This window comes from Homalodisca vitripennis, chromosome 3, assembly GCF_021130785.1.
Source record: "Homalodisca vitripennis isolate AUS2020 chromosome 3, UT_GWSS_2.1, whole genome shotgun sequence".
NCBI classification, from domain to species: Eukaryota; Metazoa; Arthropoda; class Insecta; order Hemiptera; family Cicadellidae; genus Homalodisca; species Homalodisca vitripennis.
Window position 1 is genome coordinate 67,191,561 of NC_060209.1, and position 19,850 is coordinate 67,211,410.

At 33.9% G+C, this 19,850-nt stretch overlaps 1 protein-coding gene across 1 annotated transcript in view; it reads left to right on the forward strand.

Moving 5' to 3' along the window:
• Positions 1-19,850, forward strand: part of LOC124357014 (ATP-binding cassette sub-family C member 3-like) — an 82,643-nt gene that overhangs the window by 17,989 nt on the left and 44,804 nt on the right. Inside the window, exons 6-10 of the mRNA XM_046808385.1 lie at positions 523-713; positions 5,896-6,078; positions 6,937-7,111; positions 12,967-13,135; positions 16,098-16,249. Of these exons, the coding sequence (XP_046664341.1) occupies positions 523-713; positions 5,896-6,078; positions 6,937-7,111; positions 12,967-13,135; positions 16,098-16,249 (870 nt within the window). The remainder of the gene's footprint in view (positions 1-522; positions 714-5,895; positions 6,079-6,936; positions 7,112-12,966; positions 13,136-16,097; positions 16,250-19,850) is intronic.

A 19,850-nucleotide genomic window follows, 5' to 3' on the forward strand; every position in this document is an offset into this window, starting at 1 on the left:
ATCAGCTATTGATGAATAAGAAGCACACTTGAAATAAGTGAATTTCATACATTCTGGGACATTGTGTGCAGTCTAATGTTTAAACAATATCTTATAAATTATAAGTAGATATGAAAACACAAGATCATATAACATATAGGTTATCAGTTGTCCTTTCCAAAATTTGCTTCAGGCTTTTGGCATAATTTATGTGAGATATAACATGAATTCACTTATCTTATATTAGATTTTAGTTTAAGAACTTTCATTTTTTAGATAGGTAATCTTATTCCACTCTAAAGAGAAAAAGCATTTTAAAAATCAACACAAGAAATAAAATAAAAGTTAGTTACACCAATTTTGATGTACAAACCAATCAGCATTCAGTTAATTTGCACTGTTCTACTTAAAATTATTGACAATTTCTAATTAAACAAGATGTATTTTTAAAGCACCATTGTTCACTGAAACAAGTATGTCTGTCAGTTTTGAAACAGAAACTGAAAATTGTTGTTTGAATAAGTATTTATAAACTTCTTCCAGAAAATATGTCCTGAAGTCCAGGCTTCATTCGCTTCACGAGTAATTTTTGGATGGTATGACCGAATGATCTGGCAGGGCTTTCGAAAGACTTTAACCTTTGCAGATCTCTGGGACTTGCGGTACCAAGACTCCACCGTCCAGGTAGAGAAGAGATTTGAGGAAAACTGGAGAAAGTATAATGAAAAACCAGAGTAAGCTATTAGATTTAAAAACATTTGTAAGGTTATATATAGTGGGAATTAAATTGTATAAAAAGACTTGTCAAAGTAATATTATACTATTAAACATTTGAACTACTTCCTTAGATAAAAAATTTCTTCTGAAAATATAATTTAGGAAGCTTACGTGGTTTGAATCACAGTGTGGCCATATTTAAGATTACTATACCAATTTAATTAAAAGAATTACAGTAATTTTATCATCATAAAGGTAAATGCATGAATGAGAATATCTTTATTTTACAATCTTCAAGATTGAAAATGGTGTCACTTGATACAGTAAAATTGTAATATTACTTGAAAATAATATTACAATTTCATTTAATGTAAAGCAAGTCCAGAACAGATGGCTGGTGAATCGGCAGAGCAAGGTCCCTGGCATTTCTTGTCTGGTAGGTGTGAGTTTTCACGTTTGCTGTAGTTGTCTTTAGGATGCAAGGCAGATCACTTCTTTAAAAGTACTTCTGAAGCTGTCCCTCCAGTCAAGATCAGCCAGTAAAATGATAGCCTTTTTTTGTGATCAGAATATGCTCCAGGTTACCATTCACCGTAGCATCCCACAAGTCAATGCCATATCTAAGATGGCACTCGAACAAAGAGCTGTAAGTTGTTCTCACCACATCCTCTGTGTCGACATGCTTAACTCTTCTAACTGCAAAGAGGACACCAATCAGTCTCTAACACACACACACACACACACACACACACACACACACACACACACACACACACACACACGCACACGCACACGCACACGCGCGCGCGCACACACACACACACACACACACACACAGTTTATCAACATGCTCTGTCTATGATCAAAAACTCCAACAACCTCAATCAATTTAAAACTCGTCTCAGACGCCTGTTGGTGTCTAAAGCGTTTTACTCGATTGATGAATTCATAACGAGCCGTTGGGATGATTGAAAATCATGGATCCGAAGTCTGTGTGATTGTGTCGTGAGAATGCTGAGATGTAAGTATGACTGTGAGTGAATGTGTAGTTAGGATATATTTTATGATGCATTTGACTATTGCAATACAATGTTACATATTGTCAAACACGCAATAAAGAGATTATGAATTATGAATTATGAATTATGATAATCTACTGTCAACTACAAGCAGAAGATGCAGTGGTATATTTAACTGGTAAGAAAATGGTAAATGTTTAAAATGCATCGCCTAAAGTTAAAATATACCGATTTTCCTGAGCTGACAATGACTTGCTCCTTCACTACAAGTATGTTCTGATTCAAACCCATCCAATGACCAAACGATTGTACCCCGTCTCGATCCTTGGTCAAAGGTCGGCGGACTTCATCTTACACACTGACCGACCTAACAGTGGCAGTAACACAACAGAGATTTTGTTTCACTGATCAAAAATACATGATTTTTCACTTGTTTCATAAGATGATCGAGACTGTGTTATCTCTTATGTACTAGTTCATTTCAAAATCCTTATAAACACTACATGGTAAGGCTAAATATAGAACGTAGTTTACTTTTTGGTTTAAAAAAAAGCAGTTTCAGATGCCTAACTCCAGAAACCTTTAAAAACCTGTTATACTTCTGGTTGAACTTTTTGTTACATAACATGTTAGCATTAGGAATCTCCATAAGCCCTATAACAATTTAAACTTAACATCTTTATATTGCTATGATTAATTTTAATTCATGAATATTTCTTACTTTTGCTCTTGTCATGGGAAACTGAATCAAAATCCAGTTCGTCAGCATTCATGAAATTATCAATTCTTCTCAAAGCCACCAGAAACTGAAACGTATTATAATAATTGGAAACTGTTACTGTATGTGTAAAACACACACACACACACACACACACACACACACACACACATTTATTTATTATCTTTTCTATCATATACGTTTGTATTTATTATTGAATAAAGCATACGTGTTCTGTAATTCACTTTTACTGTACTTGTTATAAATTTATAGTTTTATATTGTTGTTATTATTTATTTGTTATAATACCTATAGATTTATCTCGTTGTTATTGTTTATTTGTTATAATATCTATAGATTTATCATAATGTTAATTATTTATTGTTAAACATTGTATTCATAAATTTATTATATTGTTACTGTTCATTTGTTATGCATTTATGGATTCATATGTTGCTTATTTATTGTTATACATTGTTAAAATTAGAGTTATTGTATAGGGTAATTTTGCAGAATCAGTGCGGGGTAATTGATTAATCAATTTCATGTGTAGTTTCAATGTATCTTTGTTGAATATTTAGCGTTGTTAATGCATAGCACGATGGATTATACAGTAGATACCTCAATTCTTACAGTAAAAGTTTAAATTTCAGTCTGCAAAGAATCAACAAATTTATACTTGTAATATAGAATGGACTGTTGCATGAGGACTGCCAGCATCAAACAGTAATGAACAATAATATAGATTAAGATGTTCCCGCGCGCACCTTGCATGGTGCATTGGGAAAATATATTGTGAAATTATGAATTTTTTTGAATAAAGATGTTTGTGAACTGTGAACTGTGAACTGTGAACACACACACACACACACACACACACACACACACACACACACACACACACACACACACACACACACACACAGTTTATCAACATGCTCTGTCTATGATAATCTACTGTCAACTACAACACCCAGGTGTTCCACTGCATTTATTGTCGAGATTGGGAAATGCTAACAAGCTCTCTTTCATACTGTCTAGGGTAATTTCTTTGGTCTTCAATTCGTTAAAAACAAGTTTGTTTGCTGTGCAGTACTCAACAGCAACATTTAACGCAATGTATAACTATACTTCAAGTGCCTCTCTATTGTTCCCAGAAATCAAATGAACCGTGTAATCGGCATACATTATGGTGTTACTGTATGGTTTCATGTATGCCGGGAAGTCAGATGTAAACAGTACAAACATACCAGGCCTCAGGACAAATCCCTATGGTACACCTCTGTTTACAGGGAGTCTGTTAGATCTATGCAAAACACTGACCCCTTTCATGCTCAGCTTGAGTTCACCAGTTGGTCTCGATTGCTCAAGTAGCTTGCAAACCATGACAGAGCGGTGTCTCTAAAACCCAGAAATTTAAGCTTTGTCAGGTCCATTGCATGATCCAAGCAATTGAAGACCTTACTCAGATCAAGGTGGAATCCCACAATGCCTTCACCCTCTTCAATCATACCTAGTATGTATTCTACAACATCTACAAATGCAGTTGAAGTAGACTTTTTTCAGGTGAATCCATGTTGCCCTGATAAAAGTAGATTATTTGAATCCAGATTTACCAATATTCTTACCAGTATTATCTTCTCAGTCAACTTGGAATGTGTAGGTATCAAAAAAATGAGTCTGTAGTTTGTAATTTTGCCTGCTGCCCTATTATAGTATAGGTTTGAACAAAATCGCAAACCAATTTGACAACATTAAAAACTATGTCTAAAATTGCTTTAATACTACGTACTGAAAAAGAAAGATAATAATGTCAACTATACCTGAGAGAGAAGAGAAGATAGCACAAATGAGAGATGGAGAAAAAATAATAGAGCAAGAAAGATTATCCTATACAATTAGAGAGTTTTAATAGATACACCTAATTGTACGACTTTATTAGTGAATAGAACCTATTAGTGACATATATGAGGAAAAATGCTCCCAATTCACACGTGTTTTAATATAAAATTATTAATAATTATAAATCATGTACATTTTAAAAAGTAGAATTTTATGAAAAACTGAATCTTAAATGTATTACACACAAATTTTAAATTTAATAAAAATAATCCCAAATTGTATGATTTTTTGAAAATAATACAAACAGAATATTATTATAATTTTGCATTATTATATATTGAACTTAGTTTCTTATTTATATCTAACCTGATTTGTATTTAAATTTTATATTATATTTTATAACATTTTTGAACATTTTAACCCTTTCTAGGTCATAATGTAATTCATGTAATAATGACTGATATTTCAGATTTCTGAAATCACTAACAGATAAAAAAATCACTCAGTAAATTTTCCCTGCCTTAAAGTTAATTTTAAATGTTTGAAACAAAATATTACAATTTAAATCAACAAAAATGTTTACAAATCTATTTTAATAGAATCATTAATCATACTGTGATAATATTGTTAAGAGCTATAGCCTAACACTTTGAGATATTAATAGGTTTGTTTATTGCTTTATCTTTCCAAATTAAATTTGTTTAGGTTTGCATTGGTCAAACTATAGGATACTCTTGCATGCTCATACGTCTGGGTTCAAAAGTTGACTTATAGTTTAAAAATGATTCTAGTAAAATTCTTAACATCTTTTCTTTTTAGAAAATGTGTATTGTACTAACTCAAAATACATAGGGTTTTAGGCAGTATAGAGAATAACCAATTAAAATGTCACCGTCCTAGGTTTATTCAGTTTTGAGACATATCAATTTATTTATTTAAAAACAAGCAAATCGAGTAACTTGTGATAATTAGCCGGCAAGTTTCTGTAATTCACTTCACACATTGTAAACTACATGCAAAACCTTTTAAAGCATACATATTCCATTCTCTACTTAGATATAATTAGTGTAATATAAGTAGGCAATGATAGCTAAAAATACTTTATTCAGTAGAACCCCTCATGTCCATTCCTAGATATCTGACCAAAAGTTCAACCATCTGCTTGTTTCCTGTATCAGATGATAATGGATTTTCTTCAAGTAGTTAGGTACTGTATACAGTACAGTATATACTTTCTAAAAATTATTTCACAAATACTATACATATTGATACAATATTACTGTACAAGCGTTTTTCATCACATTTATAGAGGTTTTGCTTAAGAAAGGCTATTTGTTTACTCCTTGGGTTATCTAAATTTTTGTTACACTGACAATTAACAAACAGCATATCGTGAACAAATGGTGTCTCACCAATTACAAGTATTTTTCTTATCTAAGCCTTGAAGGACATTGGATCCTTAGTTGCAATTAACTATTATTATTTATTATAGATTATGGTATTTAAAATAATAATTAAAGTAAACAAGCAATATATAGTTGACATGTGCTTATAAATATTATCAAACAGATTCCTGAAACTAGATAAGGTGTTTATTATTAATTGCATTTTTCATTGCAGATACGTAGAAAGAGATAAAAAGACTGTTATAGATGGAAATCTTCCGAAAAAAGAAAAGGTGCAAAAGAAACGAATTTCTATATTTGGCATCATGTGTCGAACATGTTGGATTTCTATATTAGCTTCAGCGATTACCAAATTAATAGGAGATGCAGTTTCTTTTGTAAACCCACAGATTTTGCTGTAAGTTGGTAATTTAAATTTTAAATCCTGTTAAAAAAATTAATGATTATTTGTAGTGTACTTCTCTTTTATGATACCAATGTCAGTGTCATAATCCAAGTTAGTCTAAAGAGCATTAGAGTACCTTGGATCTTACTTAGTTTTGATTTTAGATTTACCATTATTCATTTTTTATATGTGACTCCACATCTAGTATCAATCTAGTGATTCCTGCCAGTGAATTGAAACATATTCCAGTGATTACGTTCTGGATTACAGATTAGTTAAAGTATATTTTAACCTGTACTCCTGGCATTGTGTATAAATACATACTTTTTTGTGGTTAAAGGAGGGGTCACATTCCCCTTTTTAATCTTAATCTTCCTGAACATAGGAGCCATAGACCTGTATAAGGATCTTATTGAACAGAAATTTGAGTTAGTAACTTAACAGTTCAGATTTCAGCAAATCTGTTACATTGGTGATGGACTTCAGTTACATTGGAAGGTATACAACAAGGCACGATAACCTTGTTTAGTTTTTCCACAATATATTGATCAATTGCGTCATTTGGTATAGCATGCTTCAATATAATTAGTACGGTATATAAAACTATTACAATATTTTAAACAGACAGATACATCTGCTCCTTCTCTAAATTTCACCTAGTTTTGTCATTAACTGTGTCAGAAATATTAGTATACCATACAATGTTACAACCAAATGAAGTCAGTCATATTGACCAGCAGTGGAGGTGTTAACTGTTGAACACAACCCTGATCCAACCAGTAATTCAAAGCCATAGCAACTGACATGCATGTCTTTCATCCTCCCTTTACTTCACACAACATCTCTAATCTGCCTCTGTTTTGTTGACAGCCTGATGATCCGATTCGTCGACAGCAAGGAGTTCATGTGGAGAGGGTTCGTCTACTCTGTCGCCCTGTTTGTTATGGCAGAACTTCAGACGCTCTTCAGCCACCACCACATGATGAGCATGTTTATTGTGGGGCTCAACTGCAGAACTTCAATCATGTCGGCTATTTACAAAAAGGTATTAGTTCTCGGTTTACTTAGTATCATGTGATCACTACTAAATGTTAGTAAGTAAATGGAGATATATCGTTACAGTATAAGGTTCAATAATGGTGAAAAATATTACTGATTTACCGTACTTCTGTCAGATCAAGTACACATTTGGTGATTATGTTTTGAAGCAGGAATGTGTGGGGAAAGAAGGGAAACACACATTAAAGTACACTCCTCTGCAACAAAATTGACCATTCAATTTTTTGTTTTTTTACTCTCAAGATAAGAAGCTAAGAATTTGCTCCTAGTTCTAAAAGGATCTTGCACTGCTTCTGGAGGGGCAGGATATTCTGGATGATAAGCGGGGAGTAGGGGCCACCTCCTGTCAAGATCCATGAGGAAGGATTTTGGGCATTAATATCAGTCATGTATCCTCAGGAGAAGGGGAAGTCAGCCTCCTCAGTCAAAGCAGGGAAGGGGTATGCCTAGGCCTTATGCCTTGACACTTCAGGAGTCCCACAGACTCCAAAAGTCATCTTGTATAGCAGACTACACCTATTGATCTACCCTTACTCCTCAATATATCAACATTTGCAATTAGTGATGCAACATTGCATCCGTAAGACGTGTGCTCCTGGACATCCATAAGATGGCCTACATTTAAGTGACTCATTGGATTTTGCTATACCCATTGTAAATTCAACTGGAAGGTATAAACCAGTCAGAAGTCCTCCTGGGGGACTTAGTTTGTAGATATGAACCTTCTAAATTCCTAAATTATTGCTTCTGAATCAAACTTCAATCTATAAATAAAGCAAGTTATTGATATGTATACAATTGGTTTTGTTTTTATACACATTAATTTTCTAACTACTAATTGGCTTAATGCCTAATATTTTAAGTGTCATCACACACCTATACAGTGCCCCTCAGTAGTGAATCTGTTATATTATACTAGTACCAATCTAACTATGGTACAAAATATTAAAACTTTGGCTACCAAGTGGTGCAGTAGCTGATATTTTGAGTGTCATCACATATCGCTATTGTGCCCTTTGGTTATACATGTATTATATATTAGTTCTTCTTCTTCTATGGGGTGGCCTATTGCAATGCACTTAAGCCTCAAGGGCCTTTTGTGCATCCCGGAAGCATACCATGAGGACGACCAGTCTATGGTTTCAGCAGTTCTACAAACCGCAGAAAGCAACCAATCAGGTCCTCCTGGAGAAATTCACCAGCCTTTTCCAGACTAACAAATATGGCGTACTGCTCCCTTAGTATGGCGTTATTGTTAGACAGTCAAAGAGCAGTTGTTCAGCATTTTCATCCTGCTCATCACACATATATTAGTACTACTTTGGCTATTGTATACAATGAAGATGCTTTGGCTACCAAGTGGTGGGATGTCTGATAATTTGAGTGTCATCACACACCGCTATTGTGCCCTTTGGTTGGAAATATTATATCAATCTACTGTGGTTATTGTATACAATGATGACACTTTGGATACCAAGTAGCACAGTGGCTGATATTTTGAGTGTCATCACACACTGTTACTATACCCTTTTTTAGCAAATATGGAATCAGTCATACTATAGCTATTGTATATGTTACCGGACAAACCCGATTTTAGGACTAACTAGTTTGGACTAGGATGTTCTAGTTTTTCCTGACCACACTAGGATAAACTAGTTTGGCCTTATTGATTACAGGCTGAACTGGTTTGGCCTAATAGCGTTAGGATAAACTAGTTCAGCCTGGTAGAATTGTTAGGCCGAACTAATTTGGCCTGGTAGCGAACGGATAAACTAATGTGGCCGGGTTCAAGGTCAGGCCAAACCCAAGCAGCCGGGTGGTGGGGGTTGCAAGTCTCGACGTGCTCGTCGCATTACATTGTTTGCTCCTACCGCTCACTCTCTCAGTCAGTATCCGCTGTGCGTGGAGTGCGAATATGAGTGCGTCTTAGTTGTTATTTGGTTGTTCGTTGTGCTTTGCACCGTGCTTTGGAGTGTGTCGTGTGGGAGTATTAGTGTTAGTGAGCTAAGAGAGTGGTACAAGTAACGTATACTTTAGTAGGTGGGACTATGGAGGAAGATTCTGTTAGTGGTGGGCATAGCCAGAAAGAATGGAGAGAAAGATTCATGACTACAGTTTTACAAAGTGAAAACGAGAAATCAAAACATTTCAACGTATTGACAAAAGATAAGTACCAACAACTTATAAATGAAGTTGAAACTGCTGCAAACACAGATAAGAAGACCCCATTGCAGCAGAGACGCCTGAAACGATTTGGTGTAATTGACATCGGAGGAGTAAAAAAATTGGTGGCAGCCGGTGAGAGAAACCAAGACATCAAGTACTATTTGACGGTAGATGAACTGTACGATGTTATCGATGCTGCTCACGGGGCAGTTGGTCACGGTGGCCGTGATAGAATGTTTGCCGAAACGTCAAAGAAATATGCCAATATTACGAAGGAAGAAATACAGCTTTATCTGTCAATGTGCCAAGTATGTCACATGAAAAAAAACAAAAAGAAACGAGGTCTGGTCTCAAAACCAATTTTACATTCGGAAATGAATAGTAGGTGCCAAGTTGATCTTATCGATTTTCAGACTCAACCAGATAACCAATTTAAGTTTATAATGGTTTACCAAGATCATTTAACAAAATTTGTTTTGCTTCGTCCATTGCAAAGCAAAAGAGCTGAGGAAGTTGCCTACCAACTGAATGATATCTTTTTAACTTTAGGAGCCCCGTGTATTCTACAGTCTGATAATGGAAGAGAATTTGTTAATAAAGTTATTTCTGAAGTAACACAGTTGTGGCCAGAGTTGAAAATTGTGCATGGTAAACCTCGGCACAGCCAAAGTCAGGGCTCAGTTGAAAGAGCCAATCAAGACATCGAAAACATGCTCGCATCTTGGATGGCTGATAACAAGACAACAAAGTGGTCTGAGGGGTTACGGTATGTACAATTCATGAAGAACAGAGCTTTCCATTCTGGTATTAAGCAATCTCCTTATAAAGCTATGTTCGGCATGGATCCTAGAGTCGGACTTTCTACTTCATCTCTGCCCTCTGAAATTATCAAAGATATAAACGATGAGGAAGATCTTAAAAAGGTTATAAACAATAACCTAACACCTGCAAGTGAAACAGCTGACGATATCTTAATGGAAGAAGATGAAAATATGGTTCAGACCCATACCTCAACTGAAAATAAAATAAAAAATTCAAGAAAAAACCGCTGCTGAAGGTCTAAGAAAGCAAGCAAAAAAAAATGAAATCACACAGTGACAAGTCACATCCACCAGCCAATATTGGAGATAACGTCATGATACCCATTCCCGATGTGGACAAGTCTAAAGTTGACCTAAGGAATATCATTGGAGTTGTTATTGATATCACTGATGAGGGGCTGTACAAAATTGGAACGAAACATGGAATTCTTCAAACACTCTATTGCAGGTAGGCATATGTTTAGTTAATTATGTTAACGTTAACGTTATAGTTATAGTTATGTTAACATTATAGTTTCAAAAATGTTTTTTGAACCCGTGTTTGATCTCACAATTTTACTCTCATCGTCCATAATTTTTACCCGAATTCAACGACTTTTCATTTAAACCAGCCTAAATATAAGTTTACAGTAAATTACAAATTTAATGTTAAAAGTTTAAGTTTACTTAATTGTTTATCAAGAATACAATTTGCGGACTTTTTTCAGAACCCAGTTTGACGTGAGTGCCCAAAGATTCTTCACTGAAAATGACGTGAATATGGAGAGCGAGATTTCTTTAAGAACCGCAGCAACAAAACATTCCATTGGTAGCGGTCAAGGATTTCTAAAATGTTCTTGTACAACAAGCTGCAAAACAAATAGGTGCCTTTGCAAAAAGAAAAATGTACTCTGCAATTCTAAATGCCATTCCAGTTTGTCATGTAACAATAAGTAATCAATAAACACGTTTAGTTTTGTTCCTCAGAATATCGAAATGTGAATAATTCATTACCCTTAAACATTTTATGATACTCTAATATAGTTTAAAACCCCCACCCCCCCGGCTGCTTGGGTTCTCTCCATTATCAGACTGTAGAATACACGGGGCTCCTAAAGTTAAAAAGATATCATTCAGTTGGTAGGCAACTTCCTCAGCTCTTTTGCTTTGCAATGGACGAAGCAAAACAAATTTTGTTAAATGATCTTGGTAAACCATTATAAACTTAAATTGGTTATCTGGTTGAGTCTGAAAATCGATAAGATCAACTTGGCACCTACTATTCATTTCCGAATGTAAAATTGGTTTTGAGACCAGACCTCGTTTCTTTTTGTTTTTTTTTTCATGTGACATACTTGGCACATTGACAGATAAAGCTGTATTTCTTCCTTCGTAATATTGGCATATTTCTTTGACGGTTCGGCAAGCATTCTATCACGGCCACCGTGACCAACTGCCCCGTGAGCAGCATCGGTAACATCGTACAGTTCATCTACCGTCAAATAGTACTTGATGTCTTGGTTTCTCTCACCGGCTGCCAATTTTTTTACTCCTCCGATGTCAATTACACCAAATCGTTTCAGGCGTCTCTGCTGCAACGGGGTCTTCTTATCTGTGTTTGCAGCAGTTTCGACTTCATTTATAAGTTGTTGGTACTTATCTTTTGTCAATACGTTGAAATATGTTGATTTCTCGTTTTCACTTTGTAAAACTGTAGTCATGAATCTTTCTCTCCATTCTTTCTGGCTATGCCCACCACTAACAGAATCTTCCTCCATAGTCCCACCTACTAAAGTATACGTTACTTGTACCACTCTCTTAGCTCACTAACACTAATACTCCCACACGACACACTCCAAAGCACGGTGCAAAGCACAACGAACAACCAAATAACAACTAAGACGCACTCATATTCGCACTCCACGCACAGCGGATACTGACTGAGAGAGTGAGCGGTAGGAGCAAACAATGTAATGCGACGAGCACGTCGAGACTTGCAACCCCCACCACCCGGCTGCTTGGGTTTGGCCTGACCTTGAACCCGGCCACATTAGTTTATCCGTTCGCTACCAGGCCAAATTAGTTCGGCCTAACAATTCTACCAGGCTGAACTAGTTTATCCTAACGCTATTAGGCCAAACCAGTTCAGCCTGTAATCAATAAGGCCAAACTAGTTTATCCTAGTGTGGTCAGGAAAAACTAGAACATCCTAGTCCAAACTAGTTTGTCCTAAAATCGGTTTTGTCCGGTAACATATACAATGATAACACATTGGTTACCAAGTGGTGCAGTGGCTGATGTCTTGAGTGTAATCTTACACTACTAGTGTGCCCTTTCGTATAAAATATATCAGTCTTCTCTAGTTATTGTATACAATGATAACACATTAGTTACCAAGTGGTGCAGTGGTTGATATTTTGAGTGTAATCTTACATTACTACTGTGCCCTTTCGCATCAAATATGATATCAGTCTTTTCTAGCTATTGTATACAATGATAGCATTGTTCTCAAACATTGCTAATTGTTTTATTTTTGTAATGTACGAGTTTGAAAATGCTTTCATTTGTTATATACAATGTACTAGAGTATAAAGTACATATTTTAACTCAACATGTCAGGTTAACAGACAAATAATAAACAATTTTTTTTGTAAAAGGCAATCGAGAGGAATAAGTTATTTGTTGTATTTGCACAGTTAGCTATGTACTGTTTGCAAAATCGTAAGGTGCAACTCTGAAAGCTTGTTTACAATAGTGTAAAAACTATTCATTGCTGGTGTTGCTCTTGTTGTACCTTCTCTTCAAGATTATGTACTTAACAGCTATCATCCTTACAAGCAACTGCACCATCCAAATAATAATCATTATCATACAGGCAATGCGCATCTCCAACTCTGCACGCAAAACATATACAATGGGAGAGATCGTAAACCTGATGGCAGTGGATGCTCAACGAATAGCAGACTTCGCACTCACCGCACATATGCTCTGGACAAGTCCACTCATTATTCTCTGTACTCTGTATTTTCTCTGGAACATTCTCGGTAATATTCTCTTGGTACTTTTACAATAATAAACTAATAATTATCATTTGTTAGTAGCATTTTAATTTAATTTGAATCCATTTAAAGTGTATATGATCAGTCACCTCCAATAAAATGTGCAAACAATACATAAATTAGTTAGATCACAGTTTTAAAGAGTACAGTTACATGCCACACTATCAGGTATGGCTCCTTTCAGAACCATCGTTATAGATACTGCTAGAGAGTTCTGGATCGTTTTTAAGGTTAAGAGTTATTTTGATCCTTATGGTTGTAAGACATACGTAATTATTAATAAAATAAAATTCATAGAATCGATGTACAGATAGTTGCTGGAAAGGAAGTCTTGTATTACAATTCGAGACAAACATCCTCCGGATATAAGTGGATACGCACATCCGCCCAGACACCGATGATGAACAAACAGGAAATGCTTGTTTAAGCAGCGGAAATGCTTATTTCTAAAAAAACCGTGCGAAGATGTAAGGGACAGCCATGCTGATATGAAAAATTGGTACTCACCAATTATGATGGAGAGATTTGGCAGAGGCGTGGTCATGAGCTGGCGGGAGAACAACATCAAAACTAAAGAACAAGGAGGAGAGGAGGAAGTCGAGGAAGGGATTCGAAAAGCGAAGTTCGGGAGTGCCGGTGCTTGTGTTCGTGTGCGGGAAAAATCTTTTAGGCATAATAAGTGTGAAGTGCAATAAAATTCAAGTAATTTTAGGAACGTAGTATTATATATATTAGGGTTCATTAATCATTTACAATTCCAACCTAAATAATGAAAAGAAAGGATTATAATGTGTATAAATCAAATGAATAGTTTAATATTGGAATTCATATTTTATTATTTCATATATTTAATTTAAATGTCAAAAAGTCTCTCATTTGTTTTAATCATGTAAATTTATGTAAATGTTTAGATATTTTAAAAGAAAGTTTCTCACGTTAGTCCATGAACACATATTTATTGCTACACTACAAAAATTACTAGTAAATGTTATAGTTAATTAAATTAAACATAAATTGTAATGAATAATTTAATATTAAACATGTGTTCAAAGTATTAAGGTATTAAAATTTGTGCTCAATATGTCGGTTGACGTTATTCATTGTTAATATAAAATTTTAAACAATAAAATGCTCTTTACAAGATGCTCTTATAATGCTCTAAGGAGATGCAATTACAAATAAAATATGTGTTGGTTCATTTGAGGGTGTTGAATTGCCAATTTAACCTATTATTATATCCTCTCACAGCAGCCCTTGCTCATAATATGTTATATATTTCACAATCTAAACTAAACCAACCTTACAAATCTTACATGGTTTATAATGTAATTTATACAATATCAATGTAAGGTCACTAGAGTTTTCCAGCATTCTACTATTCTGTCAAAACTGTGAGATGCCCAGGTGGTATACAAAAAGTGGGTTGTGAAATATCCACTAATGTCAAGTTTTTCCCCTAATTTTAGAAGTAAATTAAATATTTTTCTTTAAATGGTTAAATTTATTCATCTAATATCTTGTTTATCTTCTTGAAATATGTGTTGTTCTTTCTGCTGGACTGTTAATGTTTTTGCCCGTGGTGTTACTTCTAAAGTCCTCTATCAGTTAATTCCTATGAGCATCTAGTAAACTTTGCTTTGTTTTGCTGATATCGCTACGGTCTCCTCGTTTGTGTGCCATTCTGCTACGTTCCAGGCCTCCGTTTGTTGTCCCAATTTTCTCACAATCGGTACTCAAAGTGTGCTGCCCCTCATTGGTTATGTGACTTGCTTCGTGTTGGCTAACTCATATTATTCCAAGTTGATATTTAAATAATGATCAAACTTCAATGTCTGTGGTGTTGTTGAAAGTGTAGTTTGTAATAATGAAAGTAGGCTACACTTATATATATATATATATATATATATATATATATATATATCACTAGCACTGGGTCTATATTATCTCAGGTTTTTTAAGTAGGTTGAATAATGGTTCAAACTTAATACTACTCTTCTGAAAGTTCTGATCAATATGATTGTTTATATCATAATAAAGTTCACAAAATATTCACTGTTCTTACCAATCACTTTGAATCAAATAAGTTTTGAAAGTAATATTCTTTAATTTAAAGCTAATTATCTTACTTACCACATTTCTTTGTAGATGGGATACTCAATGAAAGACAAAGCAAATGACTTTGACGTCAATTTATTTTATATTATACTGTCTAATTCTACTCACTTTGCTTTGATTTTTGTTCACTAACACAACATCCCATCCCTAATTACAACTTCAATGCACTATTGTACAGTTTCAAATTTCATCTATACGAGTAGACGTCCTTACTGCTTCAAGTCCAGACCGAGAAGAAGGATTCTCCGTATAAAAACTACGCATACCGGTTCACACAATGTTCATCTCCTCTCCCGTTCAAATCAGCGTCTTCACGATTAAATATAATTTGATTCTTTTCTTATAATTGTCAAAATTTATCACGTTCACTATAATTGATCAATTTAAGTCTTTCTATTTTCTTTTATTATTTTTCTAAAGCTTTTTTATTTAAATTTTTAGCAACATGTGCTTTCTGACGTTATCAATACGCAAGTCATTTTATCCCACAATTGGCTTTTCTGCGTAATTTTATTTAGTACTTTTGTAAAACATGAATTTTGGTTATGTATAACTCATTTTAATTAATTAAATTTGTTCCTGTATAAAGTTTAATATATTTCTCCGTTATTAATTAAATAAATCTCAATTCCAACAACATGTGATTCACTGACGTCACAGTCTGCCGATTCACTGACGTCACAGTCTGCCAATTCCCCGCGAATATTCAAATGTCATAATTTGACCTGTCACAATATCGTTTAACTTTTGTTTTTAGAAAAGTATACTAATCTTTTAAACTTCAATTTTGATTTAAAGGTTTATTGTGGTTTATTGGGTGGGTTTGTTACAGGTCCAGCTACTCTAGCAGGTCTGGCTGTCATGTTTATTGTTTTGCCTCTCAATACATTTATCGCAAAGAAAGTGAAAATTCTACAGATGATACAAATGACATATAAAGATGACAGGGTGAAGCAGATGAATGAAATACTGTCAGGAATTAAGGTATGTTTAGGGATTAGTGTACATTCTGAGTACCCTATGATTAGGATAATCAACCATTCTATTGTTAAGTACACGTATTGTCAGGGATCTATTGTCAGGGATCTGATTTCTCCAAATCAGTTTATATCAAACTTAACTAAATTTCAACATGCTACTGGTGCAACCATAAAAATAGTGACCTACCCTCAATATTCTAAAAGGACTCTGTGGAATGGACTATCACATTACTCTTTTGTTAGGCATCTTAAAAACATCATCCTTGTTCAACACCTTCAGAACACTTCACCTGTCAGTGATCAAGACCGAACTTTAATCCCTGCCTCACCAGCCCTAATCGATGACTCCTTAGACTCTGAACCCACATCTCATCCACATTCTGAAGAGCAAACTTCAACCAATCAACAGGACACTGCTTTTTTAAGGGATCTAAGCCTGTTTCCGCCATTGTAACAGACTTGGAAAGTATTTCAGACAGCCCTCAAATTAAATGCTCCATATTCCACCAAAATGTCCAACACCTAAGTTCAAAAATTGAAATTTTAAAACTAAATTTGATTGAAATAAAACCTGACGTCTTAGCTCTGTCAGAGCATAAAATGTCTGAACCGGAGCTTTCTTTATTACATATTCCTGAATACCAGTTAAACTCCTATTTTACAAGATCTTCCTTTTCAGGGAGCGGAGTAATGATTTTAGTACATAAAAATATTAAATGCAAAAGAGTTTTAATGCCTTCTGTTCAATCATTATTAATCGAAAAAGAATTTGAGTGCTGTCTGTCTGAAATTTCTTTGCCTAATTTTACATTTGTTTTAGGATGTATCTATAGATCACCCTTACAAAACCTTGTTGACGGATTTCTGTCTAAATTTGAAGCAATGTGTAGTATCTTAACCCATAAGTACAAACATATAATTTTAGTAGGAGATTATAACATTAATATTTTAAAAAGGGATAGACTATATTACAAATTTATTAGTATTTTGAAATTATATAACTTAACCTACAGAGTTAACTTTCCAACTCGAGTATATATGGGGGCAGAGAGTGCTATTGACAATATTGTAAGTAACATTAAAGATAAAGAATGTAAGGTAACAGGGCTAATAACACATATCTCAGACCATGATGCTCAACTCTTTGAAATATTTGGTTTAGTAAACAATAGTAGGAAAATCTTAAAGAAATACTGTAGGAAATTTACACAGAATAATATGGACCTTTTCTTGAATAATCTGTATGGAGAGTCTTCTTGGTTGAATGTTTATCAGGCACCAGTAGATTCTAAGTATAATCAATTTTCTGACACCTTTTTTTACCATTTTAACAACTGTTTTCCCAAAATTATTACTTCGTTGAGGGAAGGTGATACAAACCAATGGATGACAGATGAGATAAGATTAAAAAAGGATAACATCTTTCAGTTAGAAAAAAGGTTTAGACAAAATAAAGATGAAAAATTAAAGATAGTTATTAAAAACCAGAAAAAGGATTTAAAATCATGCATAGAGAGGGACAAAAAAAAATTCTTTGACAGTAAAATTAAAAATTTTGGAAATAGCGCTAAAATTGTATGGGACTTAATAAAATTACAAGTAAAAAAACAATCAAATCAAAATTCAAACATTAAAATTGACTATGATGGTAAAACAATAGCTGATCCTATCGAAATAAGTAATACGTTTAATAATTTTTTTGTTTCAGTAGTTGATCATTTAGTACTACCTAAAATCGATAAGGATAATAAAAAGTGTAATTTTTATGATCCTGTAAAAAACAGATTCAAGTTTAGCTCAGTAAGTGAAAAAGAACTAGTAAAATTAATAAATTCTTTTGAAAATAAACTATCAACAGGTCATGATGATATTTCAATCAATATTATTAAACAAATTTTGCCTACAATAATAAAACCTTTAACTCATTTAATAAACTCATCTTTAATCTCTGGTAATTTTCCTGATAAATTGAAGATAGCAAAAGTAATCCCAATCTTTAAAAAGGGTGAAGTTAATGATCCCTCATGCTACCGCCCGATTTCACTGCTTCCAGTATTCTCTAAAGTGTATGAAAGGGTGGTTTATACTCAACTAGTTAGTTATTTGGTTGAGTGTGAATTATTTGACAAAGAGCAACATGGGTTTCAGGCAGGGAAATCTACAATAACAGCTGGGATTGAATTTATTAATTCTATAATAGACTCAGTAGATAAAGGTGAGAAAATTGTAGGAATCTTTCTAGATCTTAGTAGGGCTTTTGACAGCGTGTCACACGAAGAATTGTTAAAAACGTTATCAACATTAGGTATTCATGGTAAAGAGTTAAATTGGTTTGAGTCATACTTGAAAAATCGACAACAATACGTTGAAATTGAAAATGCAGTGTCCAATATACATGATCAATATGTTTACATCAGAAAATTTAGCTCAGAAAAGTTAATTATCCCACATGGTGTCCCTCAGGGATCTATTCTGGGCCCATTATTATTTTTGTGCTACATACGAGGCTTACCACGATTGATCCCTAAGAACAGTACTATTTGCTTGTATGCAGACGATTCTAATGTAACAGTGTCGGGAAAATCAAAGGAAAGATTAGAGGAATCATCTTTTATTTCACTCTCAATAGTCAAAGAATTTTTTGACAGCAAAAATCTTTTAATAAACTCAAATAAAACAAACTTCATCTCATTCTGTACTAAGCAAAATCGAAGTAATATAGAGCCAACTATTTTATTAAGTGAAATGCCACTAAAACAAGTAGAGCATACCACATTTTTAGGCCTCAAAATTGACCAAAACCTTAGTTGGGATAAACACATAGACCATGTAATAAACAAAACCTCTTCTGGGTTATATGCATTAAGACAAATGTCTAAAATATGCAACTTAAACACTTTAAAAACAATATATTATGCTATGGTTCATTCACACTTGGCTTACGGTATAAGTGTGTATGGTTCTACAACAAAGAGTAATCTAGACAGGTTACTTCTTCAACAAAAAAGGGCAATTAGGATAATATATAACTTAAAAAGAGATGAATCAGTCAAGCATCTTTTTGTAGAAACAGCGATACCAACAGTCATTGGACTGTATATATTGGAAACTGTTAGCTATACAAAAAAATTTGCAAATCCCTCTCAAATTCCCAGTAGACATGATCATGATACTCGAGTACACAGGCAAGTGGAACGGCATAATTTAGAGTTCTACAAAAAAAAACCACGTTCATAGGGACAAAACTACTATATCACCTTCCCAGAAGCTTTTTACTGGAGCAAAATAATGAAAAATTTAGGAAAAAATTAAAGGAGTCTTTGATTAAATTAGCTCCCTACTCCTTGGAAGAATTTTGGGAAGCAGATTTAGAATAAGAATTCACTTAATAATTCTATTTAATTATTATCAGTTGCATTAGTTTATAAAGTGTAAATTTAAAATAGATTTTTACTGTAAATACTTTGATTGATCACATATTTAGTTGTTCTTTATGTATTCTTAGTGTAAATCTTCTTTTTTTAGTTCTAGAATAATTTATTTCTTTAAATGCTACAATAGTACTTGTTTTTTGTTGCATTATTGTTAGCATGTTGTAACAGGGA